Genomic DNA, 18,497 nt, shown 5'->3' on the forward strand with positions numbered 1-18,497 from the left:
TCATGGAGGAAGAGAAGGCGCCCAGAGAAGCTGCAAAGAAAATCTCAACGATATCACTAAACGATACAGCCACTAAGGTACAATCTCATTATTTTACCTCACTTTTCCCCGTCACACTTACTTGGTTGTTTGGTGGCAGATGATATAAACATCCCCAGCATACGTTATGTGTCTTGCTGTTATGTTATTTTGTTAATCTTGCAAATGTCTCATAATCAACAAATTGCACCCTGATGGGGTTTTTTTTGTCCTCTTATGTCAAACATCGATATCAGGTGGAGAAATACCTGGTAGATAAACTGGAGGTGTATGAATCAGCGGTTGGAGATGCAAACACAAAAATGGCACCAAAGATCGAACGGTTCCCACCTGCATTTCAGTCTATACCTCGTAATCCAATTGTTCTAGACTTGGCCTACAATTGCATTGAGTTCCCAGTTCTTGACGAAAGGAAGAAGAAAGTCCAGAGGGGATTTATTAGTCGTCTCTGGGGATGAAGAAGTTTTCTTCCTCAGGTTAAAAGAATCTCTGGTTCAGTTTCCCTTTTATTACACATACTTCGGAACTCCCTGTTGCTCTTTAGCTTCTGAATAACGAATCCAATTGCATGAGTTTTTTTTTGTCATTCTGTCGATTTTTTTCCAAAGAACCACAATTTAGATTTTAGACCGAGATTACATTTTGCTGCTCCTTTAATGACACTTGAAGTTTTGGATATATAATTGTTTTCTGCAATTTTTGTTGAAAATGCCACACTGGCTGAGCATTGATTGGAGTAAGATCGAAAGCCCGATTTGGTTATAGAATGTTTTGACCGGGACCAAATTATATTGAATATATAACTACTGTAGGCTCTAGTTTTCTAGTCTAACCAAAAATAATAGACTTTAATTCACTTTGCCTTAAATTCTTAGTAGCAGAAGAGAAGCGGCGGGGATATTCGTTGGAAACCAAAAGTGTTTTCTAATACTCTTGCCGTTCTATAAAAACATTAAATTTATAAAACTAAATATTTTTGTTTATTTTTAATAATTTAATAATAAAATTGTAGATTTATTAAAAAAATGATGTGATTTATCAAATTATTTTTTTTTTAATAGTTTCTGACACGATTAAGGATTTATAAAGTCAACGGCTTTGGATTTTTGCTGGCTCTTATAAATTTATTATTATTGAAAAGTGAATACTTAAACAAATTTGGACTCGCCTCATGGATGCCTCATGCCTCTAAGAAAATCAAATGAGTCCCTTAATGTCCAGATTAAATTGGATGTTATAAATATAAGAGTGGGAGGCATGGAAGGTTTCAAAGGTTTTGTACACGATCACCACCACCACAAGAAAGAGAAAGAGTAGTAATTTGTTTTCTCCATGGCACGATCTTCTTCGTTCCCTTATTATGCTCACATTTTCCCACTTGTCAACCAACCCCCCCCCCCCCCCCCCAAAAAAAAAAGAGTTTCCCAATAAAAAACATTTCTTTCCTTATATAGCTATCTCTGATCGACTCTCCGGTGGAAGACAGGAAAAAGAAGAAGACGAGGATGCATTTCGCTAAGCTCGATGATTCCCCCATGTTTCGTCAACAGGTTTCTTCTCTTTTAATTCTGTTAACCGTTTCGAACGTTCATCGATTCCATTGCTAACGAACAAATGATTCTCTGTACGTAATCTCTCTCTCGTGCCACATTCCATGCCCTGAGATTTAGTAGTGGGATATAATTAGTTTCAGATGCATTGTGGATGAAGCAATGTATCAGTAACACTTGCAAATTTGAAGATTGATTTTGGGGGAAATACTCTCTTTTTAAAAATATTATTTTTTGTATAAATTATCGCGCCATGTATGACGTTGCTTGTGATGTACTTTTTTGTCTACATGAGAGCTTGAGATGTTACTTTGATCTTATTCTCTGATGTTTAGAGTGGTCTTTATTTTTTGTCTCTTTAGCTAGTTTGTAATCGTAAGCCTTTGTTGATTCTCTGCACCAGAGTTAAGAGATATAAACTAAAGTTTTTTTTGTGGTGCAAGTACAGATGCAATGTATGGAAGAGAGTGCAGACTTGCTGGGGATGCGATGCTTAAGGTTCTACAAAGACTGCACAAAATACACGTAAACTAACTAACCTCTTCTTCTTCCTATTGCAACTATATACTCTCTCTCTCTCTCTCTCTTTTTTTGAATTGTGATTTTTTTTTTCTTTGGTTTATTATTAGAGAGGGACTCGGAGAAGGGTATGATGGAGATATTGACTTTGTAAATGCACTTGAATCTTTCGGTGGTGGCCATAATGATCCCATCGGCGTTGCTTTTGGAGGTACTTACCTCTCTTTCTTCTTTTTTTCTCAAATCTCATTATCTCAAGGAGATATGTTCCTTTTTTTTTATTCTTCAGGTCCTGTAATGACAAAGTTTACTGTTGCTCTTCGAGAAATTGGGACATACAAGGAAGTTCTTCGTTCCGAGGTACTACTTGTTAGAATGAGAGAATTATTGAGAGTTTATTTCTCGGGAATGAATAACATGAAGAACATAGAGAGAGAAAGTAGATCTCAAAATATAAGAGAGAATGAGAGAATAGTTTTCTTGATTTAATTGTGGATCTGGGTACAAGTATTTAAAGACAAGTTGTCTCAGTACACAATATAATAAAATATTCATTGTTTTAAAATATCTTCAACAGTCTTCTTATCTCTTCTTCTCTTCAATAAAATTCGAGCTTATAAAAACCTTACAAAGCCTTATAAAACCTTATAAAGCCTTATAAAAGCTTTATAAAACTTTATAAGTCTCTAGCATAATTCTCAAGTCTGGCATTTTACTTCTCAAGTCTGGCAGCTTAATTCTCAAGTCTGGCAGCTTACTTCTCAAGTCTGACAGCTTACTTCTGCTTCATGTCAACACTCCCCCTCAAGCTTGACCATATGGAACAAGTGAAGCTTGGAAGCCATGAAGTATTCTCTCATTAAAACCTCAACTAGGTAAAACCCTTTGGGAGAAAACCCAAGTCAAGGAAAGAGTAAAACACTTCAGGAAGGAGATATCAGTGACATGAGAGGTCTATGAGTCCCAATTTTGGATGAATGAACTCACAGACTTTAGTGCTTGCTGCCTTGGTGAAGATATCAGCTAACTGATCTTCACTTTTAGTATAACAGGTAGGGGTGTTCAATCCGGATATCGGTTCGGTTTAGGTTCGGTTTTTTCGGTTTTCGGTATTTCGGTTAGTAAAATATAACTACCATTCTAAATCCATATTTACTTCGGTTCGGGTCGGTTTATATACCGTCGGTTTTCGGTTTAATCGGTTTTATACCAAAAAACATAATTATTTAGTTTGAGATCATATAAAATGAATTTTAGAGTCATATTGTCAACACAGTCATTTATTAAAAATATATTACATGTTCAAATAAATGAACAAAAACGTAAAAATGCTTCTACCATCAAATAAAATCATCAAATCTATAATTAAAATCAGAGCCTGAAATTTTGAAAATAAAAATATGAAACAAAACAGAAACATGAAAGAAAAGTTTTTCAACTCTTCCATATTTAGTGTTCATTAAAGTCATGCTTTTTCGATTGAACACGAAACTCTGTTTGTTTATAGATAAGAAAAAAGTTGTGAAAATTTTCCATTAATTATTTTCCATCAAATTTATCATCTTCATATTAATTTAGTGAATACTAAAATAAAGCAAAAAGATAAAAAAAAAAAGACTTAGAAAATAAGATGTATGAATTGCGATGTATTCAAGTGTTTTACAAATTATATAAGGTTCTTTATTACTATAACATTATGGTAATAGTTATTAACACAAATTTAACTTATATAACAAATAGATTTTCGTGTATTGTTATAAAATAGATACATATTTACATGTTTCTACTTTTAATCGGTTTTGTTCGGTTTATTCAGTTTAATCGATTATATACCAAACCATATCCAAATCCTACGGTTTTTATAAAATTATATCCATTCGGTTTATATGGTATATACCAAAACCAAACCATATTGTCTATTTCGGTTCGGTTCGGTTTTACCATATTGAACAGCCCTAATAGCAGGGTAAAATGATCTTCTGCTCCACAGCTTGTCTCACCTTGTGACAGTCAACTTCAATGTGCTTTGTCCTCTCATGAAACACTGAGTTTGATGCTATATGTATGGCCGCCTGATTGTCACAGTGCATTGTGATTGGTGTTGTTGTCTCTATGCCCAAATCCTTTAGTAAGTTTCTGATCCAAATGAGCTCACTAGTAAGCTTCCTCATTGCTCTATTCTCTGCTTCAGCACTTGAACAAGACACCACCTTCTGCTTCTTGCTCTTCCATGTGACCAGGTTTCCTCCAATGAAGGTGCAATAGCCTGTAGTTGATCTCCTATCAACTCTGTCTCCAGCCCAATCAGCATCACAATACCCAACAACTTCAGTACTCTTGTTACATGCCATCCATACTCCTTGGCCAGGCGCCTCTCTTAGGTACTTTAAGATCCTCTCCACCATATTCCAATGATGCACCTTAGGAGCTCCCATGTGTTGACTCACTTGATTCACAACAAAACACACATCTGGTCTGGTGATGGTTAGATAGATGAGCTTGCCCACCATTCTTCTATACTTCTTGATATCTCCAAATGGTGTAGACCCATACTCCCCCTCTCTCAGCACCTTGTATCCTTCTTCTAATGGAGTCTTGGCCTTTTTACTCATAAGGTTTCCTGCCTCCCTTAAAATATCAAGTGCGTACTTCCTTTAAGATAAGAATAACCCCTCTTTAGAGCGGAAGATCTCAATCCCAAGAAAATACTTCAACTCTCCCAAATCCTTGATATCAAAGGCATTTTTAAGAAATGTTTTAGTTGAGAGAATACCTTCCTTGTTGCTACCAGTGATGATGATGTCATCCACATAGACTAAGATGACCACAATACCTTGCTTACTAGTTAATGTGAAGAGGGTGTGATCAGCTTCTGACTTTACAAAGCCTCTTCCATTGAGTGTGGTGCTCAACTTATGGTACCAAGCCCTTGGAGATTGCTTCAAGCCATAAATTGCCTTCTTTAATCTGAGAACATTTCTTGGCTTCACCATGTTCTCAAGACCAGGAGGTGGTCTCATGTAGACTTCATCCTCTAATTCTCCTTGAAGAAAGGCATTCTTCACATCCATCTGCCATAAATCCCACTCAAGGTTGACAGCAAGAGATAAGAGAATCTTTATAGTGTGAAGCTTGGCCACTGGTGCAAAAGTGTCTAGATAATCTTCACCATACACTTGAGTATATCTCCTTGCAACCAGTCTTGTCTTCTTTCTTTCTGGTTTTCCATTGGCTCCATACTTGATAGTGTAGAGAAGCCGGCTTGTCACTGCCTTCTTTCCTTTTGGAAGTTCAGTCTCAAACCATGTATCATTCTTGATCATGGCTCCCATCTCATCTCCAACAGATTCTCTCCACTCCTTGTGTTGCATAGCTTCTTCATATGTTCTTGGAATGTATTCCTGATCCAATTCACTGATGAAGACTTGATGATCTTCTGGATATTGAGCAAGGGAGCATACTGCACTTATTGGGTGAGCTACAGCTTCAGCATTGAAGTAAACTTCTGTGTTGATCCACTGTGAGGGTTTCTAATCCTTGTACTCCTTCTCAAAAGTTGTATCTGCTCAGGTTCTGCTTCATTTCCTTCACTTGGCGCATCTACTTGAGTCTCAACATCTGATTCTGATGGCATCTCATCTTGATCATGAGCTACATAGTTCTCTTCAGGTTGAGCTTGTGTAGACTGCTCAACATTTCTACTGCCCCCCTCATGATTAGGATGAGTGCTCTCAACACTATCAGCTGCAGTAGATGATACATTTTCAGGGACAGGTTCCACACTTGGTAAAGAGGGCATACTGATTCTCAGGCTCTCCATTACTCCCCTAAGGTTATTTGCTCTATCTGAGGCTGATTGAGAAAGATCTTTGAGCTCATCCCAACTCTTTCCATCATAATAGCCTCTAGATTCTGCAAACTTCACATCCCTCGAGACAAGAACCCTTCTTGACTCTGGATCATAGCACTTATACCCCTTCTGAGTTGGAGAGTAACCAATGAACATAGCTTTTGAACTTTTAGCATCAAGTTTGTTCCTCAGCTCCCCAATTATCATCACAAAACAGAGGCATCCAAACACACGCAAATGGTCCAAAGATGGTTTGGTCTTATTTAGAACCTCAAAAGGAGACATGTCGTTGAGGACTTTAGTTGGAGTTCTATTGATCAGATAAGTAGCAGACATCACAGCATCACTCCAGAATCTTTTTGGAACATTGGTGTGGAACATCATTGATCTTGCTACCTCCATCAAATGTCTGTTCTTTCTCTCAGCAACTCCATTATGTTGAGGAGTGTAAGGACAGCTTGTCTAGTGAGTAATCTCATGTTGAGCAAGATATTGCTTGAATGCATGACTTGTATACTCTCCACCATTATCCGACCTTAGAATTTTCATCTTGGCATTGAAATGGTTGCAGATATGGGTCTGGAAATTCTTGAAAGCATCCAACACCCTGTCCTTAGACGGAATCAGTGTCACCCAAGTGTACTTGGATTTCTCATCAATGAAAGTGACAAAGTATTTGTGGTTCTCTCTGGACACACATGGAGCAGTCCATACATCAGAGTGAACTAGGTCAAAACATCTTTCATAGATGGTGTTACACTGTGAGAAGACTGTTCTACAATGCTTCCCCAATATGCAAGCTTCACAATCATCATTCTTGAAGACAACACCTGGAAGCATCAAGTTTAGGGCTCTTGTATGAGGATGTCCCAACCTAGCATGCCATAGTGTGCTATCAACCCTGCTGGATGTACTAGCCAAACACTGAGAAGTGGATGGTCTAGACATCTCTGTCTTCTGAAGATGATAGAGTTCATTGTGAACGTGCCCCTTTCCAATCACTTGGCCTGTCTTTAAGTCTTGAAATTCAACCTCATCTGGTCTGAAGACAACCTGGCAACTCAGATCAACAGTAGCCTTTCTCACAGATAGCAAGTTTGATGTAAACTGAGGCATATACAAGGCAGTAGATTCCCTATCAAACAACCTCAGGTTCCCTATCTCTTCTATCTTAATCTTATCACCATTTGCTATTTGAACATTCCCTGAGGCAGGCTGGACATCACTCATCAAGTTTCTATCACTAATCATGTGATGGCTTGCTCCTGAATCTATAATGATATGTTTAGGGTCAAGAGAGTGTGTACTAGCCTTCTTGGATGAGATAAGGGCTTGGATAAGGGAATGTAGGTCACTCATGGTTGCTGGACCATCAGTGTTGGCTGCACTATCAGTACTTCTCCATGTTCCTTCTTCATTTGAACCACCAATGACAGATGAATACATGGTTCGACCTTGAATCGATGGATGCTCAAACTCTTTGATTACATTCCTGGCTTGATTCAAGTCACTTCTTCTTGGCATATTGTGCTTCTTATGTTGTTCCTTAGCCTTCTTGTACTCTGGAAACAACACAATGTTGGAGTTCTCCCTCATGGAGAGATATGGACCAGTGGACAATAGATTGTTCCTACTGATTTTGAGATAAACTGGACTTTGAAGAAGCTTTTCTTGATATGGTTGAAGCTTTCTTGAGTTCCAGAGAATAGGGTACTCCTCTATCTTGAGTTCTGGTGAGGTTCTTCCCTTTTGAAAGACCTTTGGACCAGTGGATAAAAGGATGTATCCAACAGATTTTGAAGATAATCTGAGAAAGAAAGAAAGAAATTTGAGGAAGCTTTTGTGAGATTCAGGAGCTTAATACTCTGATACCATGTTAGAATGAGAGAATTATTGAGAGTTTATTTCTGGGAATGAAGAACATGAAGAACATAGAGAGAGAGAGAAAGTAGATCTCAAAATGTAAGAGAGAGAAGGAGAGAATAGTTTCCTTGATTTAATTGTGGATCTGAGTACAAGTATTTAAAGGCAAGTTGCCTCAGTACACAATATAATAAAATATTCATTGTTTGAAAATATCTTCAACAGTCTTCTTCTCTCTTCTTCTTCTCTTCAATAAAATTCGAGCTTATAAAAATCTTATAAAGCCTTATAAAACCTTATAAAGCCTTATAAAAACTTTATAAAACCTTATAAATCTCTAGCATAATTCTGACAGCTTACTTCTCAAGTCTGGCAGCTTACTTATGCTTCATGTCAACACTACTACAATCCCTTTTGCCTGGTTTGGTTAATTTAATCAGTTTTGTTGAACAAATGCATAACTAACTAGCCTATGATCGATATATCAGGTAGAGCATATTCTGAATGACCGGTTGGTTCAGTTTGTGAATGTTGATGTCCAAGAAATTAAGGTACACTTGTACTAATACATCCTTTCAAATTGCTTCCGACCTTATTATATTCATCTTTTAATTGTCTCACACCAGGAAGCACGTAAACGCTTTGACAAAGCCTCCATTACATACGACCAGGTGTGTTAACTGACTTCATAATATCATGTCCCCACTATTTTTGAAAAATTGTATCTTCATTTTATGTGCATCTCTGAATGAAACAGGCGCGAGAGAAATTTCTTTCATTAAGAAAGAGTACGCGACTGGATGTGGCTGCAACAATCGAGGAGGTATGCACACACACATCCTCGAGAGTCAATAGATAACATTCACTTCTTTTTCAAAACTAATGTTGGTAGAGAGGCATTTTTCAGGACCTACATAGCGCAAGAGCGGCATTTGAGCAAGCCCGGTTTCATCTGGTAACCCGGCCACTTTTATTTATTTATTTCTAATGCTACTAGCGATTCGCTTATTGTAACCGTACCTTAAATTAATGTTTGCTTTGCTTCGCTTCTTCCTGGCACAGGTTAGTGCACTCTCTAATGCGGAAGCTAAAAAGCGATTTGAGTTTTTGGAAGCAGTCAGCGGGACAGTGGATGCTCATCTCCGTTTCTTCAAACAGGCAAGCTTTACTATATTTAGAACACAAATTAATAGCTTTGGTTTTACAAGGAAAACCTATGTTACCTAATTCGCTTTCTCACAAATGATTCTTTCAGGGATATGAGCTACTACAACAAATGGAGCCTTTTATTAATCAGGTATTGAATAAATACACAAAGACTCCTTGTACCATATGATTCTTTTGATTTTTATTTTCTGCCGAACGTTACGTTTCTTATCCAAGCAAATGCAAATTTCATGAGCTATCTGTGTTTGATTGTAATTTGAATGCAGGTGTTGAGTTATGCACACCAGTCTAGAGAATGTACAAACTATGAAATGGCATCACTTAACGAAAGGATGCAGGAGTACAAAAGGCAAGTTGATCGAGAAACTAGAAACTTAAATGGTTCGCCAACAGGGGATGGCATGAGACACAACTCAAGAAGCTCACAAAAAGTCATTGAGGCTGTCATGCAATCTGCTGCAAAAGGAAAGGTTAGAAAATGCCTCTGAGGCTTAAGACTGCCCTCCTATCTTTATACTGTTTTTGTCCTACAGGTTCAGACTATAAGACAAGGGTATCTGTCTAAACGTTCGTCAAACTTGAGAGGTGATTGGAAAAGAAGGTTCTTTATCCTTGATAGCCGTGGGATGCTATACTATTACCGCAAGCCATGGAATTGGTCATCTGTAAGTTTCAAAGTAAAAAGAAAGAACCAATTGTGCTTTTTGATCCTTCCCTGATCGACAACGTTTGAATCTTTAGGGAAATGGAAACAGGTCTTCTGTTCACAAGAATATGACTTCAGAAAACAGTCCTGGGCTGCTAAGTCGGTGGCTGTCTTCTCATTATCACGATGAAAAACCAGTTGCACGTCTCACTGTGAACCTGCTTACCTCAACGATCAAAGTTGATGCGGACCAGACGGATCTAAGATTCTGCTTTCGGATTATTTCGCCTACAAAAGTCTACACATTGCAGGCAGAGAATGCGCAAGATCAGATGGACTGGATAGAGAAGATAACTGGAGTTACTACTTCTTTGCTAAGTTTCCAGACACCTGAAAGAACAATCATGGTGAGGTTTTTATGTGCTGAATCTTTTATTGTCTGACCCCATTATCTAAAAATATCATTTACTTGCAACTGTACCAGCGTCTTTCTACAATGGACGGAGATACTTTCTCCGCAAGTGAGTCCGGTTCGGTAGCAGATCTATATGATATCGACCATGCGGAAATTGGAGAATCCACTGTGGAAAATAATCATCACCGTTCGAGGTTCTCAGGGTGCTTGCAGCAACATGATATGATGGCAAAGCCAATTGATGTCTTGACCAAGGTATTGGGGAATGAGAAATGTGCGGATTGTGGTGCTCCTGAACCTGATTGGGCCTCTTTGAATCTCGGAGTACTCATATGTATTGAATGTTCTGGTATACATCGTAACCTTGGTGTTCACATTTCGAAGGTCAGCCATTGGAACTCTTCCCATTTATTTCTACAAAGTTGGTATGAAGTATATTCAAACTTGTCAAGTGCAGGTCAGATCGCTCACGCTTGATGTTAAAGTATGGGAACCATCGGTCTTGACGTTGTTCCAGTCGTTAGGTAACGTATATGTAAACTCAGTGTGGGAGGAGTTGTTGAACTCAGAGAGTAGATCTTCAGGGTAAGTAGTGGCTACGTATTCTCATCAGTTGTATCTATTTTACACACAGTCGTTAACCTTCCTTTTTTTTTTCCTATTTTATTTAGCACTCCCATGTCAGATCGACCAACAAGAAAGTTTCTTGCAAGGAAGCCTGGTCTCAGTGATCCCATATCTGTGAAAGAGCTGTTCATCCATGCAAAGGTATTTAAATCGAGAAAAAGTTTTTGTGATAAAATCTCATGTCTGTCCATTGCTAATTACAGTACTCAGAGAGGATATTTGTCCGCAAAGAAACAGACAGCCAGCATTTTCCGGCAGTTTTCCAAGAGATTTGGGAGAATGTGCGTGCCAACGACAAGAAATCAGTTTACAAACACATTGTCTGCTCTGAAACAGATGTGAATGCTCTACGTGGACAAGCAACGTACACGGTGTCTTTGTCCTTATGGAAGATGATGCAACTGGAAGCGAAGGAGGAAACACTCAAAGCCAAAATCAAGAGAATTGAAGAGGAGTTTCAGGAGAACCCTGAGGGATATTCTGACTCGAAAATGGAAGGGGAAGAAAGTATGGTCAGAGAAGAAACTTCAAAGGACTGCTCTTTGCTTCACCTCGCTTGTCTTTATGCTGATATCGGTATGGTGGAGTTGTTGCTTCAGTATGGTGCAAAGATAAATGCAACAGACTCAAAAGGTCGCACTCCACTTCACCACTGTATCATCAGCAGGAGATATGCAATTGCAAGGCTGCTACTTATGAGGTAAAAACTCCATATAAATTCATCACTCTACTACTTTGACAAAAGTTATAAGTGTGGTGCAATGATTCAATCACAGGGGAGGAGATCCAAATGCTGTGGATAAAGAGAGTAACACACCGGTCAAATATGCTTTAGAGACAGAAGTCAATGACAGCGAACTAATTGCATTATTAACAGACTCCAAAAGATGATAATATCTGCTGAAATAAAAATAATAATCATTTGATTTGCTTTATCACTTTTTAAAAGCAGAAGACGGTACAGCACTAGAAAAAATGTTGCTCTAATTGAACACTTTTCGCCTGTTAGTTCGTTTTGTCCATGAAGAGCCTAGGAGAATACATGTAGATTTTCTTTGGTGCTTGCTAGGTTGATGATATACTGGTTTATACTCTGCTGTACATATGGTCTTTTTTATGGGGTTGCATGTTCTGTAAGATGGAAACCTCTGTTTTTGTTGTTCGTGCAATGAAAAGACAGACACGGCATTGTTGTGTCTTCTTTATGTTTTCAGACTGCACTTTGTGGTTTTGCACATCCGAGAACCTGCTTTGATTGCTCGACAGATTTTCAATTCATCAATAAGACAAATCCGATATTATTTTCATATGTTTGGAATGTGGATCGGATCCTGTGTTTATAGAATGTTCTTTGTTCATCAATTCTTCACCGAAAATCTGTATTTGCAATGTTAACGACTTCAATGTAACATTCAGTACATCTTTTAAAAAACCTGAAAATGCAGATTTAGTGACGCAAAACATGGTCCTCTTCTCTAAGAAATAGAAAAAACTGCGGTTCATACATCTTTTAATGCAGAGAGTTTCTGGGCAGACATAAGCTTTTCCAATAACAACTGGAAATTCTCAACGGCAACTGAACAAATAAACAATGACATATCATGCCCACCCAGCTTGCCTTACCTGTATCCAGTCACACAACGAAAAAGTTTGACATTCAGAGATAGACTGACTAGATTCGTCTGGTGATACCAAGTTTAAGAAGATCAAAAAAGTGAAGAGGACGAAGCTTTTAGAGAATAGATCAGGTTAGGACTAACGCTACTACCTTCGCGCAATTTCAAGTCGGTCAAGACATTTGCCATAAACCAGCCGTCTCTCTTTTAGCTACATTGAAGAAGGAGGATTTATAACTGCTTTTGGCTTTTATGGAGCAGCATCTGCTTCCATTCTTTCGTTTGAGGAAGTACCCTCATTAATCAACTCAATGACACTCGAAGAATCGGGAATATATTTGAGACGTATCATGTTCTCCATAACCTTCTCAGCTGCCTCCATTCCTCCCACTTTAGCAAAACCAGAGAGTAGAGCCCGGCATGTCGATATACTTAGCTTACACCCGTCCACAGCAGCGTTCTTGGCAAACATTTCATCCACGAACATAAATGCTTTTGTCTTCATCCCTTCTTTCAGGAAAGCAGTAATGATGACACTGTACATTATGCTGTCTGGTTCAATTCCTGAGGCAATGGCCTCGTCGAATATAGCAAACATTTCCGATCTCCTACCCATTTTATCACACCCGTTTAGAAGAGATGTGTAAGTTACAACACTAGGCATCAGGTTTGCCTTCTGCATGTCCTGCAATAGCTCCTTTCCAGCTTCCAAATTTCCTTCCCTGCATAAATAATCTATCATGATGTTGTATGTTACGTCATTGGGCTTGCCATGCTTATCAAGCGACCCATCCATCACCATATTTATCAGTTTTGTTTTTAATTCTGTTTTTCCGAACTTCAAAACCCAGTTGATCAAAGCATTGAAGGGGGCGGTAGAAGAACCACAACCCATCTCTTTTGTCTCGAAGATGGCTATAGCTCTTTCCACATCGTTCCATCTGCAACACCCATCCACAAGTGTCGTGTACACAAAACTGTCGGGAGCTAATCCCTTTGGTTTCATCTCGTCAAATAACCGAAAAGCCTCCTCTAGATCCCCATATTTGCAACAAGCATCTATGATTGTACAGTACGTCACTGCATTAGGGGGGAAACCTTTTCCTGACATTCCGTTGAAAATTTCTTTAGCTCTTTCGATGTCACCAGACTTGCAAAAGCCACCAAGCAACATGTTGTATATGATGACATTAGGAGTCACACCTTCTTGAACCATCTCATCAAAAATACGAGAAGCCGTTTCCATATTTCCCAACTTAGAAAACCCATCAATGAGTGTACCGTAAGAGAATACATCAGGTGTTATACCCTTTCCACGCATTTCCTGGAAAATCTCCTCCGCATCGTCTACTTTACCGTTTTTAACGAGACCATTCATAAGAACAGTGTATGTCTTAGCATCCCCTGGAATCCCTTGTTCAACCATGGATCTGAATGCTGAACACGCCTCAATTACTTTTCCCTTTTTGCAGTACTCACTGATCAGACCCGTGCACAAGACCTTATTTGGAACCACACCACATTCCACCATCTCTTTCAAATATTTCTCTGCGGATGCAAATTCCCTGCTTCTATATATCCACTGATAAAAGCCCCGTAGGTGAAAGCATCAGGCTTTAATCCGTTTTCAACCATTTCAACCAGATAAGACCTTGCTTCGTCCGTCCTTTTGGCCTTTGAAAGACCAATTATAAGGGAATTGTAGCAAAATGTGTCTGGTGCAATCCCTTGTTCCTTCATTTCTTTCAGCACCCTCACTGCATCTCCAAACCTACCTTTCTGGAGAAAGGTTTTGATCAATGTTGTGTATATAACCACATTGGCTCTGCAGCCGCTTGCACCCATCTCCTTCACAATCTTATAAGCTCCATCGATATCCCCAGAAGAACACATGCCCTTAACTGTTGTACCATAAGTATATGGAGATATGACAATGTTCCTCGTTTTCATTTCAACAAGTAACTCATAACCCTTTAGTGCATTATTTCCTTGAACGTATCCCTCGACCAAACTAGCAAAAGCTCGAGCACCTGGTGTCACTCCAGATGCGATCATCCCATCAAAGAGAGCCTTTGCCTTCTCCATTGCTCCTTCCTTTGACATGACACAAATAAAAGAATCATAAATCTTAGGATCAATGTTCATCCCAAGAGAAACCATCTCATGGACTAGTCCATTTGCAGCGGCTGCATCCCTCCCCTTCAGTAAACCCTCGATCAGTATACTGCAAGTGAAATTATCAGGAAACACACCGAAACTATTCATCTCTACCACCAGCGATTTAGCATCATCTAGTCTCTTCCGCTTACACATCCCATCTACAAGTATATTAAATGACTGCTTCGATGGCACCAATCCTTTGATAATCATCCTCTTCTTTAGCTCAAGAGCTTCATCCACATCTCCCTTCATACACAACGCTTCGTTTACCAAGCCATACACAGCCACACTCACCATCCCAAACTTTTCTTCGGCTTTAAGAAGAACATCTTTTGCCAGCTGAACATTCCCACCTCTGCAATGGGCAACAATCAACTTTTCATAAATGTGAACATCAAACACTACACTTCTCTCAGCCATCTCATTATACACATCCCAAAACAAATCCAGACGATTCCTCTTCAAAAACGCATCCAACAAACGTTACATTTTGACGAATCAAGAACCAAATCCTTAGTGTTTGTAATCACAAAAGCAGCTTCGTCTAAAAACCCGTTTTCAATATACACATCAATCAAGATCCCGTATACAACAACTCCGCCGCCATCACTCAACTCTCGCGAACATCTCGCAACCGAGCTCAAAACCTCAGATACAGGCCACTTCCTCTCAATCATCCGGATTACAACACTACGAGCTTGCCCTAAACTACCGAAGCTACACAAACCTAAAGCGAGAAACGAAAACGAATCAAGTTTCTGCTCCGTGACCTTCTGAGAATCCACCCAATTGAAGAAGCTCAGAAGCTTAGCGGGATCATCGACGCGTTTTGATCGCAAAACGGAGAGAACGACGTCTGGGTTTATCTCCGCCGCGAGATTCGAAGACACCAAGGCGTCGCGCCAGTTCGCCTTATTGAGGATTCCCGCTATTTCGGCTGATGCGTCCGGAGGTTTCCCGATGTGAACGGACAACGATCGGAGAAGTAAACATCTGCTCCTAAACAACGTTGAGCCTATCATCTCCCGATACCGGAGATTCAACAACCTCGTCGGCGAAGATTAAATCGAGATACAAAAAATTGTTAAAATATATATCCAGTAGGCCCGTTTTAATTGGGCCTTTGGGCCCAAACAGTTACTGGGCACGTAAACAAAGCCTTTAAACCGCCAAAATGTATGTCCGGTAGTTTGAAAGTTTAGATCATTGGTATGAGTGAAAAAAAAAATAGAAGTTCATTGGTATGTTTATTTTGCATTTCCACGTGATTTACCGATTTTGATAGAAAGTTTAAAATATGGTTTTACGAAGTGCTACGTTACTATTGTCGAATTAAATAATAATATTGTCTAGGTCTCAAGAAATTTATTCATATATGGAGAGGTTATGGGAGAGATATGATGAAGATCCCCACCCACTAGACTACTAGAGTGGGAATTTCAAATGGTGCATGAATGTGTTTACCCAAATACATAGTGTATGAAATGCATGGTTTGACCAAGTTTCTTTTTTATTTTGTTTTGATATGAGAGCCAAACCAAATCCAGAAATGTCGACGGGTATGGGTAAACATGAACTAACACTAAAACGTGTCCTAGTTAATTCCACGACAGTGGGTGTATAAATACACGACGGGTCGAAAGAAATCTGTGTGTTTAACCGCGTTTGTAATATAGTTAGCGAATTTTTAAGGGATAATTATTATTCATAAAACTCATCTTAAAAAATATATACCAGATCCCTTAAACAATCACTTTAATCACTAAGGTCCTGATTGGTAGAGCATTACCATTAACATTATGTTTTACATTATCCAATCAACAATTGCTACGAAAGCATTTAAAATAGCATTTACTATATGCTAGTGCTCTTCGAATGCTTTCCAAATGCTTCTGATAAATGCTCTCATATGAAGCTTTTAGAAAACCATTTGCATTTATAATTTATAAAATTAAAATAAAATATATAATTAATTCATTTTATTTAATAAAATCATAAAAAAAAAAATTTATATCCATAAAATATAATTTTGATTTCTAAATTAATTTACGACAAAATATTTTTTTTTAAATAGGCATTTCACATTTAAAACATAATTTAATTTATTTAAATGTGAATATTATTTTTAAATTATATTTTAATTATAAAATTTATTTAAATAATATTTTTTGATATAAACATATTTTAAAAATTATTAAATAAATTAATTAATTATATATCTTTTTAATTGTATATGTTAATATATTTTTATATATATATATTAGAAATATATTCATTAAAAATAAATATATTACATATTATATACTAATTTTTATAATAATTTTAAATAGAATATTCATACTGCTCTACCAATCATCCTATTAAACAGTTTAGCCTGCAGCATACAGCTCCTGCAGCATAGTACTTCTATAGCATACTGCTACTGCTTTATCATCTGCTCTGCCAATCAAGGCCTAAAACTACTACTAATTGTGGCTAATTAGATTAATTATTTTTAACCATGGAGAGAAGCGATAAACTATGGATGACACTTATCTGGCTATGGATGAAACTTTAAAGTAAGGATGATCTTGAGATTCTTGAGTTGTAGTTATTTTAATATAAATTTTAATATCTTAAAAGTTATAATTTTAATTTATACATATTTTTTTAAATGATTTATTTTTAATTTATTTATTTTAAACAATCCTTTTAAAGTTATAGTTTTAATTTTAATTAATAATTTATAAATATCTGAAAGACAAAACTATTGTTTTATCGGGATATATATATAAGCAATCATGCATTACATTTTTGAATATACTAACATAGATAAGTAATTAGTTTGGATGTGAGTTCAGTTCAAAAATCACTGAAAACATAATGGCTGATGTAGGAAATCAATACTTCACAGAGATAATTATTGTTAAATGGTGCTTTATACTATTGTTACACTTCTCCAAGTTGATTAAACTTTCCACAACAAAATAATTTGAATGATTGTGTTGGAAGGAAGGAAGCAGTGACTAAAGAAAACAGCTTAACCAAGCACGACTAAAAATCATATTAGAGGGAGTCGTCATTAGATACAACTAATTATTATTGTTTATGAAACCCATAGACCAAGTTGGCTCAATAAACGGGTGCATTCCATTTTAATAACCACTAAGTTGATTGATAGCATAAAATAATAATTAGCTTCCGTTGCAGTCAGAGAAAACGATTATAAATATTTGTTTTCTTAAAGTGATGTTTAGTCAGAAATGGCATATCTTCATTTTTTTTTCATTAAGAAAGAAATTAGCAAACAGTTATATCTTGAAAAAGATTAACTACTCTGTCTAACCAAAATAAATATTCCTGATAAACTTTAAAACCAAATGTTTTTTCTTTTAAATTCCAATTTACATAAGATCTGTAGATAGCTTTTGATTTCTAACTCGAGTTCAATTTTCTAGCGACGATTTTAAATAGTATAAGCCGACAACATTGAAGCATTGTCAGTGGGGGAGAATCCGTATTTGTTACAGAATTAATAAATTTACTAGGACAAAACGTGCGCGCAAAATTAAATTTATATGAAAATTATTTAATAAATATCGGATAAAAAAATTTTATTTTATTGATCGAATAAATATATTTGGCCTTTAAACAATTTTTTAAAAATTTTTTTGTTAATTACATAATTTGTTTATTAATGAACTGATCTCATTTTTAAAAATATTTTAGGTCAAAAAATTATTTATCGCATAAAAACCTAACGTTTACGCCGAATAATCTCATGCCTACTATTTGGTTTACAATGAAACTATGTCAGCTCGATTTTATATCATGATTTAGCCATTTAAAAGTTAATTACGGTTATGAGAAGTTAGTTTACTTCACGTGTCAATCCTATCTATCTTCGATATTTTTTCTTTTTTGTGTCATTTTGGTTATTGTTCGATATAAATATTAATTTTTGAGTTATTCTCATTTCTTTCTTTTATTTTGGCCTGAGATTTAGAAAATGTTTAAGATTCAAAATTATTAAAGAGATACATACTTAGGTTAGGTTAAGATATGC

The 18,497-nt window shown here is 37.1% G+C and overlaps 1 protein-coding gene and 1 pseudogene across 1 annotated transcript; one reads left to right on the forward strand and one right to left on the reverse strand.

The window, feature by feature from the left end:
* The first annotated feature begins 1,451 nt into the window (after positions 1-1,451).
* On the forward strand, positions 1,452-11,822 carry LOC106421847 (ADP-ribosylation factor GTPase-activating protein AGD1-like). The gene is made up of 18 exons (XM_048773122.1): positions 1,452-1,589; positions 2,038-2,114; positions 2,219-2,319; positions 2,398-2,468; positions 8,310-8,372; positions 8,448-8,492; positions 8,579-8,644; positions 8,729-8,776; positions 8,884-8,979; positions 9,077-9,118; positions 9,255-9,458; positions 9,522-9,653; positions 9,730-10,041; positions 10,119-10,433; positions 10,507-10,634; positions 10,721-10,817; positions 10,880-11,376; positions 11,453-11,822. Exons 1-18 carry the CDS (start codon positions 1,545-1,547, stop codon positions 11,565-11,567), a joined length of 2,454 nt encoding a protein of 817 aa, XP_048629079.1. The 5' UTR covers positions 1,452-1,544; the 3' UTR covers positions 11,568-11,822.
* A 204-nt stretch (positions 11,823-12,026) lies between these two features.
* On the reverse strand, positions 12,027-15,520 carry LOC125600392 (annotated as a pseudogene).
* Between the last annotated feature and the right edge of the window lie 2,977 nt (positions 15,521-18,497).

The sequence above is a fragment of the Brassica napus genome, unplaced genomic scaffold (assembly GCF_020379485.1).
Source record: "Brassica napus cultivar Da-Ae unplaced genomic scaffold, Da-Ae ScsIHWf_2220;HRSCAF=2873, whole genome shotgun sequence".
NCBI lineage: Eukaryota > Viridiplantae > Streptophyta > Magnoliopsida > Brassicales > Brassicaceae > Brassica > Brassica napus.

Excerpts from the sequence above, each read along its gene's own strand:
- LOC106421847 (XM_048773122.1), top strand. The coding sequence starts at position 1,545 with ATGCATTTCGCTAAGCTCGATGATTCCCCCATGTTTCGTCAACAG. Across the intron at positions 2,469-8,309 it reads AGGAAGTTCTTCGTTCCGAG|GTAGAGCATATTCTGAATGA; the intron begins GTACTACTTGTT and ends TCGATATATCAG. Across the intron at positions 9,654-9,729 it reads AGCCATGGAATTGGTCATCT|GGAAATGGAAACAGGTCTTC; the intron begins GTAAGTTTCAAA and ends TTGAATCTTTAG.